Source organism: Corvus cornix, chromosome 4, assembly GCF_000738735.6.
Source record: "Corvus cornix cornix isolate S_Up_H32 chromosome 4, ASM73873v5, whole genome shotgun sequence".
Lineage (NCBI taxonomy): Eukaryota > Metazoa > Chordata > Aves > Passeriformes > Corvidae > Corvus > Corvus cornix.
In genome coordinates, this window is record NC_046334.1 from 4,289,839 (window position 1) to 4,312,391 (window position 22,553).

The 22,553-nt window shown below is 39.2% G+C and overlaps 2 protein-coding genes across 3 annotated transcripts in view; both read right to left on the bottom strand.

Annotated features, from left to right (window-relative positions):
* Window positions 1-740: 740 nt before the first annotated feature.
* On the bottom strand, window positions 741-17,363 carry BBS7 (Bardet-Biedl syndrome 7). The gene is made up of 19 exons (XM_039551310.1): window positions 17,256-17,363; window positions 17,027-17,092; window positions 15,711-15,773; window positions 14,683-14,858; window positions 13,923-14,109; window positions 13,107-13,179; window positions 12,079-12,195; window positions 11,109-11,239; window positions 10,446-10,530; window positions 8,916-9,018; window positions 8,160-8,352; window positions 7,024-7,098; window positions 5,889-5,954; window positions 4,851-4,990; window positions 3,724-3,888; window positions 3,538-3,647; window positions 3,326-3,429; window positions 1,745-1,868; window positions 741-1,429 (listed from the first exon to the last, which is right to left on the bottom strand). Exons 1-19 carry the CDS (start codon window positions 17,289-17,291, stop codon window positions 1,296-1,298), a joined length of 2,148 nt encoding a protein of 715 aa, XP_039407244.1. The 5' UTR covers window positions 17,292-17,363; the 3' UTR covers window positions 741-1,295.
* A 486-nt stretch (window positions 17,364-17,849) lies between these two features.
* Window positions 17,850-22,553, bottom strand: part of TRPC3 (transient receptor potential cation channel subfamily C member 3) — a 34,969-nt gene continuing 30,265 nt past the window's right edge. For both annotated transcript variants that reach the window (XM_010406452.3, XM_039551630.1), the window contains exons 10-12: window positions 21,273-21,356; window positions 20,724-20,799; window positions 17,850-18,420 (exon numbers count right to left, since the gene is read on the bottom strand). In XM_010406452.3, the coding sequence (XP_010404754.1) occupies window positions 18,278-18,420; window positions 20,724-20,799; window positions 21,273-21,356 (303 nt within the window). In that variant the 3' untranslated portion in view covers window positions 17,850-18,277. The remainder of the gene's footprint in view (window positions 18,421-20,723; window positions 20,800-21,272; window positions 21,357-22,553) is intronic.

Sequence of the window (22,553 nt, forward strand, 5' to 3'; positions counted from 1 at the left end):
CCGCCGGGAAACGTGTGTGGGAAGCGTGCTGGAGCTTGCCCAGCCGGGCTCGTGAAGGCGTCCCGGCAGGAGCGGCTGAGGGAGAGGGGGGAGTTACTCGGGAGAAAAGCTGGCTCGGCGGGGAGACCTCATCACTCTCTACGGTTCTCTAAAAGGAGGGTGTAGTGAGGTGCCCGCAGTGAGGGGACAAGAGGAAATGGCCTCCAGCTGAGACGGGAGATTCAGATTATCAAGGAATCACAGACCACAAAGCTAATCTTGTTCCAACCATCCTGCCATGGGCAGGGACACCTTCCACTAGACCAGGTTGCTTGGAGCCCCATCCAACCTGACCTTTAGCAGTTCTAGGGATGGGGCATTCACAGCTTCTTCGGGCAACCTGTGCCAGGGCCTCACCACCCTCAGATTAGACAATTAGGAAAAAAATTGTCACTGTTAGGGTGGAAGAAGTTGCCCAGGGAGGTGGTGGAGTCACCATCCCGGGAGGGGTTTAAGAGGTGTCTGGATCTGGTGCTGGGGGATGTGGTTTAGGGGTTACAGTGATAATGACAAGTTGATGGTGGAACTTGATGATCTCAAAGGTCTCTTCCACCCTGGCGGATGGTTCTATGCCACTTCAGTGGAGTTGGTCTTTTTTCCTTGTGAACAGATCCCTGTCTCCACAAGCTGCTTCATCTCTTTTAAATAAAACCAAGTGAGAAGGTAGGTGGAGTTTTGAAATGAAGCACAAGGACGCTAGGGAAGCATGGAGGAAGTTTAATGCCATCCATCCCTAAACAAGAGTTTAAATGCAGCTGTCTTCAGTCTAAATTTTAGAGTTCTTCTCCCTCTCTTCATACACCAGCTACATCAAGTCTGGTGACATTCTCATACCACATTCTCAACACAACAGGCAAAACTAAGTTAGGTACAGCTTAAACACACAGACGTCTCCCAAATCCATCCAAGTCTCTGGAAACCAGTTTCTTCATCCATTCTTGCAGCTGGGGGACAGGCTACTCCATGTAATCTTAAACAGTAGTGAAAACATTTTTGCCAAAAGGATATTTGGTATTTACATCTGATTGTTCTTGAGCTATTATATTAACACTGTACATAAAACCTCTGCACACAGTTAACATACACAACAGTTTATATGAAGTTTACTACTGTATCCAATATGGTAATAAGTATGAATAAAACCTAAGAGCTGACAGTACAACAAAAGACTAAAAGTGTTTTTCTTAAAAAGTGTTTTGGACTTGATACTGAAATGCCTTGGTTAAAACCAGAAAAATTACTCTGCTTTTTCCTTGTCAGGCAGCATCAAAAAAAGCAATCAGTCCATCTTGATCACAGCCATCCAGAATTTCCAGAAGGAGAGGAACTTTGGTTTTCACATTGGTGCCTTTAAATTTAAATTTATCTATGAAGAGATCTGTGATCATACCTGCAAAGGTAAAATACCAAAAATTATAATTTGCCTTGTTTTCAGTAGGAGGTATCTACTTTTAGCTCATGATTATGTACCAACTATTCCAGTTGTTAGAAGACTTTTTTAACCTCATGTTTTAAACAATGGTTTAATTGTAAACAAATCCAAACCATTTAACTTTTATACATTTTTAAATGCCATCCTGAATTTGAACACTATCTTTAACCATGTCCATAAAGACAAGAATCATCTAAATATAAGCAGCTGTCTATTTCAGCCATGTCTCTGGACATGAAGCCCCATTTAAATAAAGCTGAATTATCAACAAACCATAAAGTCTCTCAAGATGTGCAGGTTGTCTCTTGTATTCCTCCAGCAGCTGATCTGCCTCTTCCAAAATGCTGCGGTATTTTGGGAGCAGGAAGTCCACGTTCCCTTCATGAACTTGTAATTCCTCAAAGACAGTTTAAAATGGTAAGAACTAACAGCAGGTAGGTCTCATAAGAGCAGGTAAGTGAGAAGAAATTAAGCTTAGATATGTCAGAAGGAAGTACTTCAAAGGGAAGACAATCCCCTTCTAAACTATAAGTGTTATTTTCAGAGTGCCTCATTTTCTAGTCTTCTAATGAAATGCCAGATGTCACTTGTCACTTCATAGACTGGATTCTCAAAATCCTGTGAATCCTGTGTATTACAGCTTTCAGCTCTGAGCCAGAACAGGATCACACTGTACAGACTCAAGCCCTTGACCATACTTAGTCTAAAAATGAAGGTAAATTCCTAAAAAAGTGTAGCACACGCTGAAGTCTGAAGGTAAAAGTAAACTCTGAAAGTATCACTCAATTTGTGACAGCAAGAAGTTTTGAAGGCCTCTTCTAAAATGCCAGCAGACCAATGTGGGATGGTCGATAGTAGAGATCTTTTTATCCTCCACAGAAAGACACTTCTGTTCTAGACAAGAGGTAATTATGTTGTGCACTGTGAGTCTGCTGGGATAACAGCTTTCATCAATCATTAGATTATTTTACTCCCGATCAATAAGTTATCATCCAAAAACTGAGTGACAAAATAATTTGTTGAAGATTTGCTCTCTAAAAAAAGCCTAAAACAAGCAAAATGTACAACACCATTATTATTGCACAAACACAGTATGCATTAAGAATAAACTCTCTAATAGTGTTTACATCCCTGGTTTGCCAAACCAAGCCCAAGTAAAAACCTTTTAGTGATAATAAAGATTCACACCGTTCTCCTTAGTAGCCAGCTTTTCTACTATCTAAATAATTCTGACAAGTATTTGCTGACCCCAAAAGGACAAGAGATAACTGGTTGTCCATTTTCACCTCCCCTCCCATTAAATAAAAAATACCAACTTGATGATGGTGAGTTTTTAACAGCAAAATTCTGGTTGTTGGCAAAGAAGTCCAAGAACTGAGGCAAGCTGCCTAACTGGTACCTCCCAAAGACTGCTGAGGAGGGTATTAAGCAAAAGATGGAAAAGCAGATGATTCAGAAATTATGAGAGAATGGTATTAAGTTCCAAAGCAAAGGAGTTGCATCTGGCCTGGATGATCTAAAAAACTATACATGTTAGTGGAAAGAGAGACAGAAGGAGCTGTAAAATAACAGTGGGCTAGAAGAGAACATTAGATGATAAAGCTGGCTGCCCTTCTGCTGTCCAATTTAAGCATCTTCAGTAATCCCACATGTTATTCACTAGTTATATAGCAAAAAAGAATTTTCCTTCAAGAAATCTGTCTCCTGGACACTTAAAACACGTGCTTTAATTTCATTTAAGGGAACAGAAAGGGAACAGATCCCCACACAACACACACCTGACTCGAGCCATGGTTTGGTACCTGACAGCATAATCCCCCATAAAAATCAAACCCCAGGAGTCCAGATACTTACTCTCAAAGCATCTATTAAGTGAACCTTCTTGGCCAGCAGCTGCTGATACTCTAATTTAGGGTGGATAAGCTTTAATGTGTGCCTCACAGATTCTTCATTTACATCTAGCAGGGAGTAAAAAAGAATCCCAACAAGCAAATGAGTACTACATACTCCATTTATGGGAATATCAAATGAACTGAAGAACAACAAAATAGAGAAGAAATTTTTACCATATGATATCTTGAGATTAATCTTCCTTTTAGTAGCCTCTTTGGAAAGCACATCTTTGAGGATAGATATTGTAGAGATGTTGTCAGATTTAAAATATCCCTCACCTTTTCTATAAAGGAAGAAAAATTTTAAATGAACAAACTTAAACACATATGCATGCATTAAGTTTAGTAATTGTATTTTACCTGTAGGTAGTTTCAAGCTGTGTTCCCAGGAAGGTGTTCTGAAAATAAAAGGTGATGCACTCTCCAGCAGGAGTCTTTTCAGGCACCTCAGGCAAGCAAAACACAATCCAGGAGTGAATTTCAGCAAAACTGAACTGGCCTTTGAGCATCAGTGTATTCATGGGCCTGTGACATTGTGAAATTAAAAGAAGAAAAAAAGATAGTTAAGAAGGAGGGACACTGTCCATGTAAAAAGCTTAGTTCCACATGGTGGTTTCCTTTTAATCAGCAGCCTGTAAAAAGCCAGGTCTCTCCCTAAGTACAGACACATATTGCAGATTACAGCTATTTTTCTGTACTGCAAGATGCAAAGCTACATGCTCATTCAAGTTTTACCTCCCACTAGGCATGTCAGATCCGGAAAAAAAAACAAGTTGGAAGTTTTTGATATCCTGTTGCAAGTTGTTAAACCCGAAATTTAGGACAAAGGTGAGTAACTGACAACAGCAAATATGGCTAAGACAGATCCTCAAAAGCCTCCCGTGCTGTAAACCTCAGACATCGCATTTTTATCAAGAACAAGGCACAGTGGAGCTCATTTGCATACTGAAGCTGTTGGTATCATCCCTTCAGTCTTTCAGTTTTGGTTGGAACAAGCATATCCTTGGAGACAATACAAGATATTAGCTGAGGGTGGGCAAAAATCCACTAGAAATTGTGTAAAATACTAAATTCCTATAACACAGAGATAAAGGTAAAAAAAGTCTTGGCTCAGTTTTGGGGCCAAATTAGCTGTGAGAAAAAAGTTAGAGGAAAAGGGTGGAGCACAGAATGAGGCTGAAACTGAAAAGACACAGTTACCTCCACAGGAGAGTTTCCTTTCTACCACACCCTCAGCTCTACACATGGGGCCGGACTATAACCCAGGGCAGTAAAATGAAAAATAACCCTAAAACAAGAATAAAGAATGGCAAAGAACCTATTTAATCCGTAATTTCTATTAAGAAACCCACAAAATGGAACTACAGGCTCAAAAGTGTAGTTTAGGGCTTAGAAATTCCATACTGAAGTTTACAGAGCAAATGCTTCAGCTGGACTGTGTCATTTTTTCCAAGCAAAAAAAGGCATTGATTTTTCTTTGCAAATACCTGTCCTGGTCAATAGAATGAGTTCTCTGGTGGAGTGAAAGTGGCTTAATTTGATATTGATGAACTTGACAGGTTTTTGGTTGAATTCTGGGAGTTACATACGCCTGGAGTGTCCCGTACTGTCCTTCAATCGAGCGAACCTGCAGAGAAAAGAAGGACCCACAGAAAAGAAGAAAAAGAAAAATATTATTTTATCACCGTTTGGAAATTTGGTGAATATTCAAAGTATGTTAAAGAAATACTGTAGCACTTCAAGAATATTTAGAGTATTATATTTACTTGGTAGTGTCAATATAAATAAAGGAGATGAGTCTTAAGATGAAGCAGTGTCCAATGAAGTGCTGCTGGATTAGATGAATCAAATACTAATAAAATAACACCCACTAACTAATTTTATGATATTCTAAAATAAAAAGCCTCAAAATTGAGAGTTTTACATAAACATGTATCAGATTAGCAGGCTGCAGTAAAAAAGAGAAAACCTCATGCCTGTGTGCACATTGAGGATTTTCTAGTCAGGATTTCCTTCATTACTTTCCCTGCTGGTTGCCATAAAATGTGTGAATTTGGTGGATCCTTAAAAATAAACTCCAAAACACCAACATGCCTTTAGTGTAATAAGCATGGAATGACACGATTTTCTTCCTCTCCAAAATACAAATTGAGTCTATATTCCCTTGTTAGTTCCCAATGTAACTTCCTTCAAACACTTCAAAGGATAAACAGTGCCAGAGCTTTCTCTCCCACACCTCCCTCTGCTTTAAGTTCCACACATTGCTTTCAGTATTTTCCCAATCTGTGATGTCCCCACTGCTTTCATCTTAGGGACACTCAAAAGGACCCCGGGCTCCCCTCTGACATATTTTTAGAAGCCTTTAGAAACTCTAGGACAAATAAAAAAGGAACACAAGCCCCAGGTTAGAAGGTTCTCAGGAAAGAACCAGAAGTAAAGACTGGACTGATCCAGGTAGAGAACTCTCCATTCCAGAGCAGGAATAACCATTAATTTATTGTGGAAGATATTTTTGAGCATTTTACCTTAAGTTCAAGTCTTGTTGTATTTGCTTGGCATCTGTAAGTTGCAAGAAGAAAGTTGCTATTTGGCTGTAAACAGGAAAAAAAAAACAAACAAACAGGAAAATAATACAAAATAGGCCTGTGGATTCACAAAATTTCTACTGGTCTGTTTTAACTGTAGACATGTTACAGTAAAGTTTTTGCTATGCATGTACAGCTATTTACAAGGGTTAAATACAAAAAAGCAATCCTTTGTTCCTCTGAATGTTCCAATTAGTTTTAATTATGGTAGAGTTTAAAAAAATTAAATCTCTCTATAAGGAGAATACAACCAAAGCCTCTTACACTCTTTAGTATCTCTATGAAGATTACATAGATACCTACTTTTCATCTGAAAAATGCATGTCAGCCTGCCCCACTCATCTGCAAAATTAGTTCAACATTCAAAAACTAAAGCAGGATCAGTAAGAAAATACACCAGAAAAAGTGTTAAATTAATCATCATAAATGGCAAGAAACCTAAAATAAAAAGCTGATTTCTGGGAGCTCCAGGGCAGAACAACGATGTGCAAATTCAGTTCTTAAAACTAAAATAAAGGACTGTTAGAAGGAAAAAGATTTTACAGAAGATTTTCATAAACTGCAAGGTAGTTTCTGGATTTTCCCCCCAGGCCCTCAGTGTCAATAGTAATTCCATAGCTATTCAAGTCTGCAGTTATTATATACTAAAAAAAGCATGCAAACATTTGACTTCCCACACAGCAGAATTGTCACATTCTAAAGATGTTTTTAGAAATTAACTAAGTAACACTCTTCACCTAAATTGCTTGGAAGTAAATGTACGTGATCCTATGATACACAGAGAAGAGAGCAATACTGAATGTGTCTCTCACAATCCTCCTCAGGAACAAAAAAAAAAGGAAGAGAGCTGATATTTTTGCACATACTTAGGTTTTCTTTACATCAGGATGTGCTACTAACTCCTAATTCTGCAGTATCTCTAATGCAGCTGTGCTCTCCACAATTACCAGATGAGTAGTTTAACTGAATATTAAACTACTCATCTACTAAATGTCCTCCAAGTTCTACTTTTACTACACAGTACTCAGTGTTTTCACCATGTAATCTCTACAAACATCATCTCTGTTTCACTCACCTCAGAATCACAGCTGCTAAAACTAACGACGGCAGAATTTTTATCCACATCCAGCAAGTCTAGTGGGGCATCACTCTGCAGCACACAGGAGGAAGGAAAAATAAAGAGCTTACGTTTCTGAGTAGCTCCAAGTGCATTTATCCTCTAACTGTCATCAATGTTTTTAATAAGGGAGAGGCAAGAAGATTGCTTCATCTGAGAGGCAAAAGCCTAACAGACATGCAGCTTACTACTTAATCCTGGAGTAACATGATGATCTTTCTCTTATTCCCTTACAGAGTCCTGAACTCCTGGGGGGCTGGCTTACCACAACTTCAGTGTAAAATCTGTAACTATCTTTCAGACATGAAAGGTAGATTAAACAATTTCATTATTCCCCATTTAGCTCTAGAAACATCAGATATTATAGAGTGGCAAATTAGCTGTAGCTTAGCATTGCTCTGTAACATCCTTAATAAAAAAAGGATTTTTATTAAGAAGTGAAAAATAAAATCCTACAGCAGTTCTTTCCCATTTGTTGTAGCCAGCTCGCCTCATAAATTCCTCCTTGTCACATTTTTCTCCTCATGCATTTCCCAAAAGAAGGTAATTCAGTACCGCTACTCTTTCTGACTACCGAAGATGACGTTAATTTCAGCTGATACAGTAGGAGGAATAATTAACCAACGTTGCTGTGATGGGCAGGAATATTTCTCCCCAACTGCACACAAATCAGATACTGTTCCACACTGAAAGTGCACAGGTGGCCCATAAGACTCTGAAATTAATTTTCCACTACAGAGTACTTACCTGGCAAGTGAGAATGTGCACCTCATTTAATTGGTGTTTAAATAAGGACACGCAAAAGCAAACACAAAGTTACAAAGAAATCTTCTGTTACAGCAGGCACTGTGGTTTATTTTGGTAATGTAACATTGCTCTGCTCAGTAAAAGTTTGTTGTATTTGTTCCCTAACAAGCATTTACAGCAGTTAGTTCAATACTGCAACATTGAACACTTCAGCTCCCGCTTGCAACAATTCAGACTTTTAAAAAACCAAGTACTTAAGGTGCTATAACTTGGCTTTTTGAACTAGAAAGTGTCTGAGTGTTTTATTTATGCATCAAGAAAGCCAACAAGAACAAAGCCCCACTGACCTGCACCAGGACATTATCTATGGCTGTCTGCACCTCCAAGATGAGGCTGTAGCTGGCATCATCCTTGTTCAACGTGAACTTGTCATTCACACTGAATGCAGGTACTGAGGAAACTGCAGTGCTGGACTGAGAGGACTGCTGGTATTTCTCCCGTTCCTGAAGTACTTTTATCTGCAGTTGTTCCAATTCATTCCTAGAAAAGGGAAACCACTCTAACGTCTTTAAAAAAGGCAACTATAAAAGCTACCCTAGAAATTAGGTAAACTTGCAAGACAATCATGTTTATCTCCTGTCCTCAATTTTCCAGCCAGAAGTGACTGATGACTCCCCTTCCACATACTTTGCAAAGATAAAATATAAACTCTATCACATGGACATGTAGATTTTACATGCTCCTTGCCTAAAAAGCTTTCCTGAGACACAGGAAAGGACAATCTTTTTCCTTCAAGAATGCAATGCATTTTGAATAATATGATAGTGACTTCTTTCCTGCCATCATTTAGAAGCTATAGAGCAGCACAGAAGAAAGGAATCTTGCTGATACTGAGGCAGAAAGTATTAAGATACCATCATGTGAAGGCAAGATAGGAAAAGACCGTGAAAGGAGGCTGCTATTCATTTCTGCTTTGAAAAGGTTTGATTCTACTTCTAGATATATTAATGACAAAGAAAATCCAGTGAGATAGGAAGGAGAGATGACATTTCAACTTTTAACATTTCAATTCTTCCATTTAAATTTCTTTCTAGTGGAATTACCTTAAGGATGAAATCTTGCTCTGCATTTCTTGACTTAATTTTAGTTCTTCCCCTGATCCACCTTCTCTATGGACAGGTTCTGTAGTCAGTCCTGTCAGCCAGCCTAAACCAATATATGAAGTTTATATTCCTTATAAGCTAAAAAGAAAAGTCTACACTCAGCTGTTGTATGCATGGAGGGATGTTTTTTCCACACACTGGGTAGAGAGAATTGAGCCTAATTTAATCCTTTTTAGTAGGATTAATCCTAGACTCTGAGCATAATTTTCTATGGGTTTCATTCTTAAACTGGAAAACATTAGTTATTCTTTTTCATTAAGTACTTTGAGCAATAAATCCCTCTACGACAGTTTTTAACTGAGCACTTTGATTTTTTCTCACCTCTCTTTTTCTGACAAAACCTTGCATTATTGGCAGTACTATAGCTGGAAACAAAACAAAAGCTGTGCAATGTGTTTATAGCAAACTGTATGCTGCTCAGTGAGCTTAGAGATTGAATGCTGCTGCTTGAAAAAGTTATACTTTTGCTTACTAAATTACATTCATTTATAAAAGTAAATATTAGTTGATTACATTCTGATACCTCAGGCATGATATGCAGACATACCAAAATCAGTCTAGTGCACATCCTACCAGAATTCACCTTTGAAAGCTCACAGGGGAACACAGGCTTTCACTTTTTCCCTTTCTTCTATGATCCATGGATCTTTACAACGTTCCCACTAAAAGCCACAAAGGACTTAGGCTGCAACAGTACTGTGGCCAATCACACCAAAACAATTCATATGAGGTCAGGTGTAAGAATCTTTTGATCACCCAAAAATGTTTAAAAGAGCTACTTGGAACACCATTATTTCTCAGTAACTGACTGAGGATTGTATCTTGCCAAATGACATGATTTTTCATTACAAGAAGTTTTAACAGGTTAAATTTTAGAACTGAAGGTAACTAAAGAGAGAGAATTAGCAATATTTTAGCTCCCAGCAGCTGGCATATGCAGCATGTTTATCACGGCCTCTGTTACAATCAGGCCAATACCTCAAGTCTCACAGAGGAGCTGCTGAGATGCCACACATGGGGGAGCTTTATTTTCTACTGAAAGCAAAACCAACCCCATTTAAAGCCCTGTGAAGCTGAAAAGGAACAAGATTTTGTAAAAGACATGAAAACAAAAGAAAAACATGCTTGTCTGTCAACATTTTTAATATATATTAAAAAATCATAAATAAATCCTTCAGACATAACATACTCAGTATTTCATCACAGTGAGGCAGCAGTTTACACCAAAGTATAGCCAGTCACTGTGCTACACATGATGAATATCTTAAAACATAAAATCCCCACAGTTTAAGAAACATTTTCTTTAAGAGTAAATATTAAATCAGAAGAGATCTTTTCAACAAAACGTTGTTCTGGTTCCGATCAGAACACAAAATTTTAAGAGATGTGAGCTGCACTAACAACATAACCTGCTTCATTTTATCACCTCACCACACACGGCATTTATTGTGTCAGTGATATGAAGCTTACCTGAGTATGTTGCTGCTAAAATTTCATCATAGCCATCTTTTCCCACACAGCCACCCTGGATTGATGCAATGCTCTCTGATAAAGCCTTCAAATAAACACATTCAAGCAGAGGGAAATATCACTGCACTCATTTTAGAAGTTTTTAGAAGATTCTACTCCACATAACGAACACATTATGAAATTGAAAGCAAAACACTGATAGACAATGTTTTTCCAGCAGGAATTAACACTCTGACTGAAATGAAATGATCACTCTGGATCCAATTACTATTTTAAGCAATTCATAACCAAAGTAATTATGCTCAGTGAAGTCTTGAAGCTTCCATTTATTAATCTGTAAATTACACACTGTACACAACACTCTCCATTTTTTCACTGAGAGAGCAGCTCTGTATTAGGTTACACCCAGCAGTCAACTGAGCCAAAATTTTAGCATACACTCTCTACATTATCTTGATTTTTGCTCAAATCAGCACTACTTCACTTTCTGGCTCTTACATTGCTACCATACTGATTTCAAGTTCATACTGTCAATGTTACAAACCTCTTAAATTAAAAACAAACCACATATTTTAGCAGTAATGATCATGAGAGTTTTTAAATACAGATTATTGTTTTTAATTAATGTCTTCTTCCAGCAGAGTATGAAAGATGTAGACTTACATAATCATGTCGAAGGACAGGATCATCAGCACTCTCAAAGTTATAGATCTCTATCATTCCATCATCTCGTCCAACGAGTAATTCCTTAACTCCATCTCCCAGAATGTCAAAACTATCAATACACAGAATACCTAACAAAGAAGAAAACAAAGCCATTTGCTTCATCTTTATTAGTTTATGACACAATAATACAGAGGTCATGCTCAGTTACATGGAAAGAGACTCCTGGCCAGCTTTTAAGGTGTTAATAATGAGATTTCTGGATGAGTCCTCAAGAGAGCTGAAGTCCCTCCCCTGTGCTTCAGGTTCAATGTTAACTTTTATGGCTCCATATTTCATAGAAAGACTACGGACATATGAGGAAGCATTTAAAGAAAATAACGTGGTGATAACTCTTATAATTAAATAAAAATATATTTATACATTCCATCCATTATCTTCTCTTTTACAAAGAAGTATGGGCTCACAGATGCTGCAGAAGCAGCACACCAAGGGTAAAACTGGGTAAGTTTTCATCAGTTAGACCTTATTGTGGAGACATATTCCACCTTCAGCCAAAACCCCTTATTGTGACTCTTTAGAGCCCTTGAAACCATTGAACAATCTGATAAATCTGGCAGGTAAATTTGCCAAATATGCACACACTTAGAAAAATGATAAACATTTCAATCAATCATATTTGAATCAACACTGTTTTACAGATGCCACTTTAAAAATAGTGTAAAAACAAAAGTATGCTAAAATACTGGAAATAATATGAACACAAGACCCAAAGCAAGACAAACTGATTAAAAGTATTTGTCAGAAAATCAGAAGAGTGAAAGAGACCTTAGTCACATTAGTATCATATACTGACATAATCACAATATGCCTCCAAAGTTCGCTATGAACAAGATTTCCTGATTATCCTACTTGTAACAAATCCTCAGGTATGCTGGGTAACTAAAGAGGGAGAGATTGAGACACATACCTCCTCTCTTCTTTTCATTTCCAATTTCCCACTTTGGTATTGCCTTGGTACCAGTAATCTGGGTGAGACCTAGCTTCCCATCAGAAGTTCCATACACAATTTCTTCCCCAGAATCACCTAAACACAGAAACTGAACTTAGAATCAATAAAGTCATGTACACTGATTTTAAAATGTTGTGTATTTACAGTCTACAGTCAATGGGAAAAGAAAGCACTAAATAGTGATGTGCAACAGAACTGTCAGGCTTTGAACCCAAAAACAAATCCATGAAAGCTGCACCCATCCCGATCATTTCCTCATGGCTATCACTATTCTGTGTATGGCTGCACCCCTGCACTGAAGTTCTGCCTAAAAACCACTCAAAAGCCAATACTTTCTATTTCAGCAAAGTTGGGCTATTCAGTGGCCTTTACAGAAGAAAAACAGAGAAATCCTTTCAGAACACACACCCACTATGGAATGTTGTGCCAAAATTTCAGCAATTAAGAACTACTTTTCCAAACCAGCTCTGGATGTTTGTCACACAGTCTAACTGAAACTAAATTAAGCGCCAGATTAACACCCTAAAGCGATTTCTGTGAGGTTAGAGCAGATTAGCAAGAAGGATAATCAAACTATTTTAAGCTTGAACCTTCCAGTCTTAGTTTATGCCAGCTCTATTCAATATTCTCAGCCACCCATGTATTCCAGTTATGGAAAGCCATGTGTAAGAGAAACACAAACCCAAAACCTGGACATGGCCTCCAAAAGTCCAACGTGTATTTACACAGTGAGACCCCTCATATCTCACTGCTGTTGTAAGAGGCCTTCAACTGAACGTGAATATAATTCAGAACTGCCTAGAACAGTCATATCTATGTGTCTATATTTAATGCAATGTAGAAAAATTACTTCACATAGTTTCCTGCTGAATTTATAACATCAGCTTAAAAATCAAGACAAAATAATTAACAGAGACAAGCTATAAACCTTAAAAATGTAATAAAATAACGTTATTTAGTTATGTGTGTATTCAAAATCTTGTTACCCCCATTTCCATTGCTCAGAGCAAGAACAGTAGGTGGTCCAGGAACTTCTACTTCATAGAGCAAATCAGATCCCTGAAGACAACGAGAACAATCTTGAATGAATTTGTTTAAAAAACCAAAAAAACCACAACCAAAACAACAAAAAAAGAACAACCTCAAAACACCAGCCACAAACCAAACCAAAGCCTCACAATGACAAAATTATTATGGATCATACTAACAGGTAAGATTTACTTATTCAAACCCTTATGGGAGAACCACTTCTAAGCCAAAAACAGGGTGAAGTTTGTAGAAATAAAACATAGGACTCTTGAAACGTGTTGTTATCATTAAAAATGATCCAGGAACTCACCTGGCAATTTAATTTGTTAAACCACTTAGCATCACTCAGACTTGTCGCAAGAGTAATTTATGAGAGCCAGAATTCCCAAAGTGATAAAGACTTACGGAAATTAAATGTGTATATGAGCACTTTTAGTTAGAAGGGACCAATTTGTCATCTGATGTAGGAACCCAGAGTGCAGAGAATATTTCTCTGCACTCTGGGTTCCTACAATCTACTTCCACCTATGAATTCCAAAGCCTGTTTATAGTGGTTTCATTAATCCTTATTTTTTTGCAAGTTTATGATAACGATTTTCCTTTAAAAAAACAGAAGAAAAAGAAAGGGAATGCACCAGCAGCAACACTGCCAAGTACGGCACAATATACTGATCCTTATGATGTTTAAGCCATGCTGATATGCTGATTCCCTTAATAATGAGTCCAATTCCATAGCATCAATACATAAAACATAAAGAAGGAAGCATTTTAACCTGTAACACCCTGAGGACTCTGTCCTGACACGCAAGCACTGGTGTGATGCAGTTCACTTTGTCTACAGGGAGGCAGAGAACATCATTGATTTTATCTCCTGATAGGAAGTAGTGCTGGTCCTTGCAGTCACAGTAATGGTTATAGATGTAGCTTGCACAGAGGAAGAGATCTGCTCCCGAAATGTACCTGAGGAAAAGAAAACACTTTCCTGTAGCATTTTGATGCAGCAACAGTCTTTTATGCTTTTATGCCTTACTATGCTTGCAGCTCCAAGGTATTATGGGGCCCTGCAAGCTATTCCAGCTTTAAAAGCTCCTTATAAATATTAACATTTACTACATGGTTTCTGTAGCTCTCATATTTCTACTTTGTCTTCAGGTAAATTCCTAAGAATGTCTTTATAGAAATTTCATTACTGTATTTTTTATTATATTAACTTTTCTCAAGCTGATTTGTCTGGCAGCATCTTACAACACAATCCAAAAAAGATTTTGCTCCAGGAGGTATCACTGTGGCAACAACCCCAGCTCTGCTCACTTGGATTTTGCACTGCTGTGAGTGCCTCCACACCCTGCCCAATTCCCCCTACACTTCCAGAATTTCTCCATGATATTCCAAATTCCTGCTACAGGTCGCAGCACAAGCTGAAGCTGGACTGGCACTTAGTGTCACCTACACAGTATGCTTAAAATCATTTCATAAAATCATAAACTAACAGTCTGCTACAGCTCTCAAAAAAATGCAAAATATCATACTTACATAGCTTTGATGCTTTCAGTAAGGTTAGTTTCAAATGAAAGAAACTGCTTCCCTCTTTTTGTGAAACCTCTGACTTCTGATCCTATAGCCACAAAAATTTTCTCTTGTGGTGTGTTAAGAGCTCCTCCCAGCTCCAGTCTTGAGATTTTTTGTCCTGGCAGTGTCTTGAACACTGGCTGTAAACAGAAAAGCAATTTTCAACATCACAGTATCATATTTATGGTAATTTTTTAACATAAAGGATAAGAAATTTACTTTACAATTTCTGGCAAAACTAAGATGCAATGGATTGTACACAGACAAAAATAATCCGTACATTTATCTTCAGAATCACAGACCAGTCAAGCATTTGATAAGTAAATAAATATTAAAAGCTTTAAAATATAATAAATTAAGACTTCATTACTTCAGTATTATTTATTCCTCCATGGGAAAAATTCAGCACTACTTTCAGCTGTTTTGTTTGTGGTTTGTTTTGTATTTTAAAGAACAACACACACACTCCCTGTCTCTTACACATCACATTCTTATTCCAGAAGTCTACACAGATTTATTTGTATTGCTACAGGATCCTTATGAGCTAACCATGAACCTCCTGAAGGGGAAAAGAAAACCCATGAAAGAAAATAATAATTTTTTTATTGAGCCGGGCATAAAAAGCAATCAGTTTGTCCAAATCCCTAAGGCGATTTAATGAATCTCTGCAGGTGTTCATCCTGTTACAGTAACTGTGTATGTGTACAGGCTTAAGCCCAACTTAACTGAAGCGCAAAGGATGTGGAAATTACTTTTTTCCTGATGATCCACAACAGTGTCTCACTCTGTAACTGTGGAAGACCCTGTGTATGACCAGGCAAGAGATCAGCATGGCCTCACCACAGTTACGTATCAGTGCACAGCTCTACCTAGACACCTTCCACAGGTGTCCACAGGTATCTTATTTGCCATGTCGATAAAAAAGGGACTTTCAAAGTTCACTGGGAAGAATATTTCAAAAATAAAATTTTAAATGGAACATTTCCACTTACCACAGCTTCCCCCTTTTTTATGCCAAAACACGTAACGACCCCATCCTGATCTCCAACAACCACCTTCAAAAGTATAATACATTGTTATTTTTTATTACACACACAACTGTGTTTTTCAATAATGCTTTTCCTGTATTCACAGAATCACGGAATGGTTTGGATTGGAAGGGACCTTAAAGATCACTCAGTTCCAACCCCCTGCCATGGGCAGGGACACCTTCCACTAGACCAGGTTGCTCAGAGCCCTGTGCAGCCTTCAACACTGCCACGGATGAGGCATCCACAACATCTCTAGGCAACCTGCGCCAGGGCCTCACCACCCTCACAGGGAACAGTTTCTTCCTAATATCTAATCTAAACCTACGCTCTGTCAGTTTGAAGCCATTGCCCCTTGTCCTGTCACTACATGATATTGTAAGTAGTCCCTCCATTATAAAATTATTTATATTTTTATATATTTAAGGACTCAAAATTCTAGACTACTTAATTACATATGGGATTGTAGTTCAGAAATCTGTATAAAGTGCTATAGATAGGATACTGAACAGCAATTCAAGTAAAGGCATTTACAATCCCTTTCCTATTTCTACTTGTGAACACTGGCAACCATGAGGTGAAGGAGTATTTGGGAAGAGTTGTATTTTCATACTGAGACTTTATTACCGAAGGAAAAAAAATGCATTGTTATTTTTATTAAGTTTCTCTAACTAGGTTTCCTTAATTTGAACTTATATTAAGAAAAACTTAAAAATAAATATTTCATAGAATCATCAAGGTTGGAAGCGACCTTTAAGAGCATCATGTCCAACCATCAAGTCGTTATTATTACTGTAACCCCTAAACCACATCACCCAGCACCACATCCAGACACCTCTTAAACACCTCCAGGGATGGTGAGTGACTCCACGACCTCCCTGGGCAGCCTATTCCAATGGTTGACCATCCTAACAGTAAAATATTTTTTCTAATATCTAGTCTGATTCTCCTGTTTCAGCTTCAGGCCATTTCCTCTAGTCCTAAAGTGTTAATAAAACCAAAATAAGAGAAATATGGAAGAACTCCCTTGTGGTTTCAGCAATGCTGTAAACTACAAAAATTCTTTCCTGGTTCTGAAAGCTTTCCAATCACAAATTCAGATCTATTTTTCTATTTTTTTCCAAAAAAAGCTTTTCCAAAGGCCCAAAATAGGCTTGCATAGTTTTTCTCTATGACATCGTATAGCCAAGGAAACTCTGGAGATGATTAGCAATAGGATGAGGCATAGGACAGGAGAGGCAGCGAAGCCTTGCGCGGGAGCCCGCGGCACCAGGCGGTACCTTCTGCGTGGCCTTCTTCCCGGAGGCGGGCAGCAGCCTCATCGTCTTCTGCGCCGTGACTCCCACCTGTGGAAGAGACGCTCCTGAGCAGGGCCCGGAGCACCGGGACGCGCCTCGGGCCGCTCGCAGGCCCCGCCGCGCCGCCGCCCCTCGGTCCCGGGCGGGCCGTGCCGCCCCGCCCCGGTGCCGGGGCGCTGTCGGGGGGCTGCCGGGGCACTGCCGGGCCCACCTGCAGGTAATCCACGCGTGCCAGGCTCGGCTCCATCGCTCCCGCGGGACGCGCGTCCCTCCCGCGGGCACGGCGCGACCGCCGCCCGTCACCGCGGCAACCTCCGCGCGGAGCCGGCCTCCCATTGGCTGGGCTGGCGGCCGGGGGGCGGGACCGCGGGCAGGCGGGCGCCGCGATTGGCCAGAATGCGCCGGGGGCGGGGCGAGGGGCGGGCAGAGCCGGGAGCGCCCCGGAGCGGCAGCGGCGGCTCGGCCGGGAACGTCCCTGAGGGATGTCCCGGGCTCGGTGCCGAACCACCGGGACGCATCCATACAGTAGGAATGCTTTATTTAACAACGAAGCCAAAAATAGCAGCCCTGCACGGAGTCTGAGTTAAAAAAAAAAAAAAAAAATCCTTACTTTTCCCAGAGTAAATACCCTGAATTAAGGAAGGGTCGGTGCGGGTACGTGTATACACAGACAAGTTAAACAGTGCTGCTGCCATTAGATTCGCACTTACCTGGTTCTCAGCAACTCCTTGTGGTCATAACCATGAGTTCTGGGCTTACACGCGTTACTAGCACCACTAATAAAGAACAAAGATTTCACGTAATCCTCCACTCATCTCTAGTTGGTTTATTGTAGTATGAAAAATCCTATTTTGTACCTGGACACTGCAAGGAACAGAGTATTACGCTGTATCTGTTAATTTTTTGTCTTGCAAATTTAGTGCAAAGAATTCTCCATATGTAGTCATAAACCTGTTAAAATATCAGCAATCAATACCATTATACCTTTTTAATGCATAAATGCAAAAAAAAAAAAATGTTATGATCGTTCTTGCTTTTAGACAATTGAAATGAAGAGAGCAATCTTTTTGTGGTGAGTTAATAAAAGTTCCTAAGACTAAATTCCAGAGAAGCTGTACATAAAGTTATTTAGTGCTAAAAATCTACAATACATTATTTTCAAGTATAAGATACTGAAATATTATTGCCAATAAATAGTTGTGCTGTAGTCGAAGCCACGGTTCCTTTGTTGAATCATTCACACCTCAGCATATTAGGATTTAGTTTCTCACTGAGTTTATGTATTAAAATTGCCAACTCTTCTGTTGCTTGGGACTTATCCTCCAACAGTTCGTAGCGAAGACTGGAGATGTCCTGTTTGATTTCCTTTAATTCACCTGTATTAATAATGGAAAGAAACACTTGTTAGCAAAGTTTAACATTCAGTCAATACTCTTCTGTTAAGTCACATCAGTGCCTACTTCAGGTTATCATCCCAAAATGTTCATGAGAGCAGGTACAGGATGGGTCAGGAGGATTTACCTCTTCTTCATTCTCAAAGAGACATGTCTCCATCCCTAAATAGTACCAAAGGAATTTTAACAGTCCATTGAGGTCTCACATTGTGCTCCACATGTATACAGAACATCAAAGGTTCACAAAGGGCTGTACAAAGGTTAATGAATTAATCACACCAACACTGCTGAACAGCTGGTAAATATTAGTATCTCCTTTTTAGAGAGAAAAGGAAAAGAGATTTTCTTCTGAAGAGATGTGCCAAAATCACAAAGGAAAAGTGTGGCAGAGCTGGCAGTAAAACTCACAGCTTCTGAGTCTCTCTCCTCTTCCTTACCAACATCCTTGGAATTAGAAAAAGTCAACCAATTTAACATTATGTTACAATTTGACACAAATACAAAAAACACATTTAAACAAAGACAGCTGCCAAGTCCAGGCTTGTAATAAGCAGCACCATGTTTTCCATTGTAGGATCTTCAGTTCAAGAGCAAAAGCTTTTTAAAATGTTCAAGTACATTTCTTCCAGCAAGTGTGAGGGATGTGAATTCTTACACAGTATCTGGAAATTATTTGTCATGTATGAAATACAAGAGTATGAAGAAGCACCTAAGTTCTCTAGTGATGCAGGACAGGGAAAAATCCCTAGACTTTTGTAAAAGCAGTTGTAGTACATAGGAATGCCAATGTTTTCTATTTAGGGTATAGCAGACTTCAAGAATTGTGTCTTCAGAGGCTGGGTCTGTACTTTGGGTACCAGTGAGATGCTCAGGGCACAGAGCACTGGTTTGGCTGTGCAGCTGAAGAATAAAAATCAAGGGTTACCTGCCCTGCTCAAAGTGGACTGTCCTCTACAGAATCTGGTGCCAAAGCCGGAACCATGATGTCAGCAAACCCTGATTCTTCTGCACTGTCTTGCTAATTTGAACACATCTCTGCCAACACCAAAGCGGCATCAGGGACCTGGAAAGGGCTGGCACTGCTGGTGACAGAATAGTCTTTTCATCAGTCACTAGGTAGATGATTTCCTACATCACAGAGCAGGAGCAGGAGGAAGCAGTGGGAATTCAGGAGAGCAGAACACTGAGAGGATTCACTTTTAGGAGCCTTTCTGCTTTTGTCACTGACAAGCACAGCTCTGTACAGACACACAGCATGGGGAAGTGTCAGGATAACAGTCAGTGCACAATGCTGCCTTTTGAAGGCACAGAAGGGGATTTAATTTAATCTTTTTTGCTCCCTGCTTCTTGCTGCAGAGAGTTATAGGTAAGCAGAGAGCAACTAAGGAGAAAAACAGAAGCTTTATTGCCTTAGCTGAGAGCTGAGCAGCCCTTTTAGGGCCCTCACATCACACATGCACACAGCTGCCTGATGCTGCCGTGACAATAAAACATCTGACCTCAGGCTGTCCATCACTGCATCACTCTATTGCTTGATAACATTTTATCTAGAGTTCTTGTCTGGGGATCTGCCCAGAGCACAACAGTTTCCCTGCTGGACTGCAGGCCTGTGTTTCATTCCTGGAAGGCTGGAGGAAGGAGGACAACATTTGCCTTAATCTCATCCCAGTGGTGAGTTAGGGTTTGCTCCTGGAGCATGCACCTCTCTCTCACAGGTGCCAGGGAGCTCAGATCCATTGTTTCTTAAAAGGTCTCCCACTAAAATAGTGGTTACATTTGCCATTTTTTATCACCATGCAGCTGACTGTGGAGCTTTGTTTTATGATGGGCAGCTTCACAGGTGATTATTCCTCATAGCTTTATGAAGGAAGGCAAGATAAGTAGTTCATGGTGTGAAGTGGTAAATTGTGTGTAATTGTGTGTTCAGATGAATGAAACAGAGAGAAAGATCCTGCAGCTTTGATTAGGACTCTGGAAGTGTGAATACAGTTAGTGGCTCCTTCACAGATTTCCTCTGTGCATTATGTCTGTGCTCTCATTTTCTATCTGTAAAATGGGGCCGATAATATTTCTCAGTTCTACTTCTTTAGTCCTACTTTTCCATTTTTTTGATGACATGGGCATACTTCCATTACTATCTGAGCCTCAGTGCATGTGCAATAGAAATAATCCCTCTTTTCACTCAAAACCCCTGTGCATCACTGTAATACTGGTTCCTAATACAATGCATTTTTTCCTAATGAAAAAAATTGTCTCTGAATATTGCAGACAGTCTTTCTTCTTACCTTCATTGACTTCATCATTTTCTTTGTCCACTTGTGCTTTCAGAACATAACGTTTTATCAGCCTCTTCATTATTTGCTGCCAGATTAAAACAGTTATATAATCAGATGCGATTATATAATTAAACACCGTTCATTTTTCTTTCTTAGCTCTCTCTGTCACATCTGCCTAAGAGAAAGAATGAACAGCCCCAGATGAAGCAGTTGCCTCACGTGTGCTTTTCTGGGGGCATGCTGAGAAAGGAAGGGAAGCAGCCAACCTAGTTAGCTTTCACGTCCTCTCCCCAGAAACCAATTTCAGATGTTTGCTCCTCATGCTTTCCCAACTGGGACATCAAAGACCAATTTTAAGTACTGTATGAACTAGTTTTGAAATGCTTCAAATAATGGGGCTTGAGCACAGTAACTGTCTTTCAAGGAGCATCCTAGAGTTTGATTTCTACAGCAGGTTTTCTTTATCTGGTGAAGGCAAAATCGATTTGAAACACAAAATTCTGCTAGAACCTTGTCACAGTTCTATTACTCAGGACAGTGATCCCTGTATGTAGTTACCTGATAGCGTGTTGGCTGATTGAGAATGCTGTTAAAACTGTGGGATTCAAAAACTCTGGAGTTCGACTGAGTGAAAAGGTTTAACTAGGAAGAAACAAGACAAAATTAAAATAAATTATGGAATTCACAGTTAGAATTCAGCTCCATTATTCTTTTTCTTTAGACATATTGGGGATGTTTCCATCTTTTACTATATCAGAATATTATTTTTTAAAAACTGAGATTGCCTTGAATTATATGTTGGTTTTGTTTTGGTTTTTTTAAATGCTGATAATTTTAGCCATCCTGTTCTGAGGAAATAGTGATAACTTGGAGGCAGGGATGAGTGGCCAGAGCAAGAAGAGACCCTCTAACCTGGCTTTAACAAAGAGCTGTTGTGGATCTGCACCCTTGAGCACACTTTTTACTACAAATACATGCTCAAATCAGCTCTGCTTAGTTGAAAGGAGTTTGCCAAAGAACCATTTTCAGGAATAGCAGTACAATTTTTAAAATGGTCATTGTTCAACTGATCACAAAGCCATCTGATACCAGATAATTTAAGGGTTTTGTAGAAGTGGGCTAGAAACAGAAGAGAAAAAGAAAAGCCACCTTGGCATTGTGACCAATGCAGAAGGTTTGTTACTTCCAGATCAGAGACCTCCCTCTTCTCTCAGATACACTGGTGGGGGTGAAGTAAAAAAAGTGTATCTATAGATTCAGCCCACTAATGTGAACCTGTCATTAATTTTGTGTGGCCAATTAGAAGTCACCAAATCACTTTCTGTTCATTTATAGCAAAACAAACACAAATTATTTTCAAAGTACTGCTTTCAGTCTTGGCAATACAAAGGGCCTTGAGCCTAACTTACAAAAAAAGCCACATGTATCCTCTTTAATCTGTCTATGCCCCAGTTTGCCATCAGTAAAACGAGGGGAATTGTTACCTAATTCTCACAAGGGCATTGAGACACTGCATTCCATTCATATTTGTAAAGAACATTTAGATACCCAAATTTAGAATGTCATGGAAATGCTGAAGATTGCTAATCTGGCCTTCTTCCAGTTGGCTTCAGCTTGGAACAAGCTTTGACAGCAGGAAGTGAATTATCACACAGACCACACTTTTCCTTTCACTAGAACAGGAAAAGGAGGAAGTTTTCCCTCCTCCCTCCCCCTTTTTTTTACCCTGACCTAAAACTTTTTCTGATGAAGGCTTAAAGCATCTTGATTCAATATTCAAGTAACTCCTTGTGGGAAGTGTTTGCATCTTTGAATACTCATCAATTTTTTGTTTTAATT

Bases quoted from the DNA above. Each gene is read 5' to 3' on its own strand.
- BBS7 (XM_039551310.1), bottom strand. From the start codon at position 17,291: ATGGAGCCGAGCCTGGCACGCGTGGATTACCTGCAG. The intron at 5,955-7,023 runs GTGAGTGAAACA...TCCTGTTTACAG, and splicing joins TTAGCAGCTGTGATTCTGAG to CCAAATAGCAACTTTCTTCT. The intron at 4,991-5,888 runs GTAAAATGCTCA...TTTTCTCTGCAG, and splicing joins CAACAAGACTTGAACTTAAG to GTTCGCTCGATTGAAGGACA.